Consider the following 4,246-nt stretch of genomic DNA (forward strand, 5'->3'; position numbering starts at 1 on the left):
CAGTTTCCTTGATCGGTAAGAAATGAGCAGATTTAGTAAGACGATCTACTATGACCCATATAGTATCATTGCCACGAGAAGTCTTGGGCAAATTAGTAATAAAGTCCATAGCGATACATTCCCACTTCCACTGCGGAATATCCGGTTGTTGCAGTAAACCAGACGGCTTTTGATACTCGGCCTTAACTTTTGAACAAGTAAGACACTTGCTCACATATTCAGCAATATCAGATTTAAGATTAGGCTACCAATAGAATTCTTTCACATCGTGATACATCTTACTGGAGCCTGGGTGAATAGATTATATACTCTTATGTGCTTCATCCAAGACTAGCTTTCGCAGATTTCTGAATTGAGGAACCCAGATACGGTTGTTGTAATACCTTGTTCCGTTCTCCTTGATTTGTAATTGGTTTTCAAATCCTGAAGGTCTTTCATGTCCGATATTTTCTTGCTTTATAGATTCTAGTTGTGCTTTCTGAATTTTAGCAGTCAGATTTGTTTGAATGATCATGTTCAAAGCTCGCACTCAGATAGGCTTGACTCGATCCTTTCGACTGAGTGCATCAGCAACAACATTTGCCTTACCAGGATGGTACTTGTGCTCACAGTTGTAGTCATTTAGTAACTCGACCCAACGTCTTTGTCTCATGTTCAGTTGCTATTGATCAAAGATGTGCTGGAGACTCTTATGATTGGTGAATACGATGAATTTAATTCCATAAAGATAGTGTCGCCACATCTTTAATGCGAATACTACAGCTCCTAGTTCCAAGTCGTGGGTAGTATAGTTCTTCTCATGCTTCTTTAATTATCTGGATGCATATGCAATGACTTTCTGGCATTGCATTAACACACACCCAAAACCTTGGTTTGAAGCATCACAATAGACTACGCAGTCTTCAGTTCCGTCGGGTAGTGATAAGATTGGTGCGGTAGTCAACTTTTCTTTCAGGGTCTGGAACACAGATTCCTGTTCACTATACCACTCACACTTTTTATCCTTATGGGTCAACTTGGTGAGTGGTTTGGCAAGAACGGAGAAATCTTTGATAAATCTCCGATAATAACCGGCAAGTTCGAGGAACTGACGAATGTGCTTCGCGTTCTTAGGTGTTTCCCAGTTTCGAATAGCCGTGATATTCACGGGGTCGACATGTATTCCATCACTGTCAACTACATGTCCCAAAAACTGAACAGTCTTCAACCAAAAAGCACACTTGGAGAATTTAGCATACAACTGTTCCTTTTTTAATAATTTCAGAATTTGTCGGAGGTGTTGTTCGTGTTCTTTCTCTCTCTTAGAGTAGATGAGAATATCGTCAATGAAAACAATCACAAACTTATCGATATAAGGCTTGCATACACGGTTCATGAGATCCATGAATACAGCAGGAGCGTTAGTTAACCCAAAGGGCATTACCAAAAATTCGTAATGCCCGTAACGAGTTCGGAAGGCAGTCTTGGAAACATCGAATTCCTTAACAATAAGTTGATGATATCCAGATCTCAGGTCGATCTTGGAATAGATGCTTGATACTTGTAACTGATCAAACAAGTCATCGATTCTAGGGAGAGGATAACGATTCTTGACGGTCAACTTGTTTAGTTCACGGTAGTCGATACACATCCTCATTGAACCATCTTTCTTTTTAACGAACAATATAGGTGCTCTCCACGGTGATGAGCTAGGACGAATGAATCCTTTCTCTAGAAGCTCTTGTAGTTGCATAGATAGCTCTTTCATTTCTGATGGAGCTAGCCGGTATGGTGCCTTTGCAATAAGTGCAGCACCGGGGATCAAATTGATTTGAAACTCGACTTATCTTTGTGGTGGAAGACCAGGGAGTTCATCAGGAAAGACTTCAGGAAAGACTTCAGGAAAGTCTTTAACAACAGGAACTTCAATACGCCGTTCATCTGGCTTGACTTCCTTTATGTGAGCCAAAATGGCTTGACATCCTTTCATAAGGTACTTTCGAGTTTTGATGCATGAGATAAGATTAAGTTTGGAACCACTCTTGTCTCCTTGGATAACTAGAATTTCACCAGTTTCGAGAGGAATATTAATTGTCTTATCAAAACACTGGATACCCACTTTCATTGGGGATAACCAATCCATCCCTAAGACTATATCAAAGCTTCCTAGTTCAACAGGCAATAAGTCAACCTTGAAGGTTTTATTGGCTAGAGTCAGATTACATTCCTTGTAGATCCAGTCAACTTTTACAAATTTACCATTGGCCATTTCTTCAAGATACTTAGTGTCTAAGGTTTGGGATTTCTCGTCAAATAAGGCACAAAATTCAGTAGACACATAACTTCTATTAGCACTAGTATTGAATAAAATAGAAGCATAACAGTTGTTGATAAGAAACGTACCAGTGATGACGTCCTCGTCGTCCCTAGCTTCTTCAGCAGTCATGACGAATGCTCGGCCCTTAGCCTTGCCAACATCTGCATTCTTAGTGATATCCTCCTTCTTAGGACAATTGGCTTTTGTATGTCCTATTTCACCACAAGAATAGCAAGTAGGAACAAAGGGCTTGTCTTTAGTTGCAGGAGTATATGTTGTAACAGCAGGAATTCTACAATTTTTACTCAGGTGACCCATCTTCTTACAGTTTCCACATTGAATATTACACTTCCCATTGTGATGTTTTTCACATCTTGACAACAAGGAAGGGTTCCTTTATAGCGTTTTTCGGGTTCACCCTTAGATTCTTTTTGCTCTATCTCTTCCCACTTTCTTTTAGCATCTCCTTTCCTCCCAAGTTTGTTAATTAGCTGGTTTGCTATACAAATGGCTTCTTGTATGGTCCTTGGGTTTAATACAGCGACGCCCCTTCGGAGTCCATCAGGTAACCCATTGATGTAGTGTTGGATCCCAAGATACTCGGGAGTAGTCATGTGAGAATTCATGAAAGTAAATTCTTGGAATTGGTTAGTGTAGTTTATGAGACCAGCATCCACCATTTCCATGTTCCCAAACTCAGGTCTTTCAATACCCTTGTATGTAGGGAGCTGGTAGTTCATGAAATTCTGATATGAATAAATAGTCGGAAGGTTTCGCGGTGCGCTATTATTGCCATTGCTTTGTGCGCAGCCATCAATTGTTAGAATGGGGAGATGTCAAGGCTACGTTTGGATTTGCGTTGCTTGATTCGCCGTGAACCATGTTTCTTCAAAACACAATAAGGTTAGCGTTCTAAGGAAGACGTAAGGCAAGAAGTAAAAGTATGGATAACAGATAGCAAGATAATAAGGAATAGGCAATTAAAACTAAAGCAGGAAAGGCTATAGTCCAAAAGATTGCTAAGGCACCCTAGCTAACACATAAGGCACATATAAAATACAATCCTGGTTCTCTATAACAATCCTACTCTGATACCAATCTGTCACACCCCCAAATAGGGCCGGGGGTATTTGTGACAAATTATATCAAATCAAGCAATTGTATAACGAGCACGACTCTATATGAGACGTTTTATATAACTTTTATTGAGTTTTGAATCAGAAGATAAATAGTCATCACATTTTATTGAATGAACAAAGCATTAAATGTTTTTAAATGAAACGATAAGTAATGCATGAAGACTCCAAGCATAGCAAGCAATCATCATCAAAGCAGCATATCGACGACATCTAATTACCTGAGACAAACATGCTTAAAAAGTCAACACGAGGTTGAGTGAATAACATAGGTTTAATTTTGAGTAAGTTCGTTAGACCACAAGATTTAATAAAAGTCAATATATCATGTATATCAAAAGTATGTCATGAGCGTATAATATCAAAACTAAACGATTATACCCCGTATCAATACATATGTAATTGTTGAGATCATTATTATACCACCAATTGACCTGAGGTCAACAGTGCGGGACGTTACTCCCAATAGCGCTATCTATAATAATTCCGTTTGCCACTTTAATTCATCTAGCAATTAATGATATTACAAAGCAGGGATTTGTATGTTTCAAATGAACATGATGTCGTGCGAGGTGTACGTGAAATACTATATATTTTTGATACGAAAAGCGATACAGATTACATAAGTTTTAATTATTTATTTACAGATGGGATTTACCTAAACCTTACTACAACACTATAAGCAGTGTACTTAATCGTAGAGTAGTGTAGTTTTTAGTAAGTCCGGTTCGTTCTACAGGTAGATGGCTTAATTCACACTATATTTTAAATAACTATATTTGTACAAAATATATATAATTATATATAATAATAT

At 38.3% G+C, this 4,246-nt stretch overlaps 1 protein-coding gene across 1 annotated transcript; it reads right to left on the minus strand.

Moving 5' to 3' along the window:
• Positions 1–529: 529 nt before the first annotated feature.
• LOC139901096 (uncharacterized) lies at positions 530–2,614 on the minus strand. Its single transcript, XM_071883835.1, has 2 exons — positions 1,865–2,614; positions 530–661 (listed from the first exon to the last, which is right to left on the minus strand). The coding sequence occupies exons 1-2, from the start codon at positions 2,612–2,614 to the stop codon at positions 530–532; spliced, it is 882 nt and encodes a 293-aa protein (XP_071739936.1).
• Positions 2,615–4,246: the final 1,632 nt, after the last annotated feature.

The sequence above is a fragment of the Rutidosis leptorrhynchoides genome, chromosome 3, assembly GCF_046630445.1.
Source record: "Rutidosis leptorrhynchoides isolate AG116_Rl617_1_P2 chromosome 3, CSIRO_AGI_Rlap_v1, whole genome shotgun sequence".
Classification (NCBI taxonomy): Eukaryota; Viridiplantae; Streptophyta; class Magnoliopsida; order Asterales; family Asteraceae; genus Rutidosis; species Rutidosis leptorrhynchoides.

Bases quoted from the DNA above. Each gene is read 5' to 3' on its own strand.
- LOC139901096 (XM_071883835.1), bottom strand. From the start codon at position 2,614: ATGGGTCACCTGAGTAAAAATTGTAGAATTCCTGCTGTTACAACATAT. The intron at 662-1,864 runs GTCTTTCCTGAT...TTTGATCAATAG, and splicing joins TTCCTGAAGTCTTTCCTGAA to CAACTGAACATGAGACAAAG.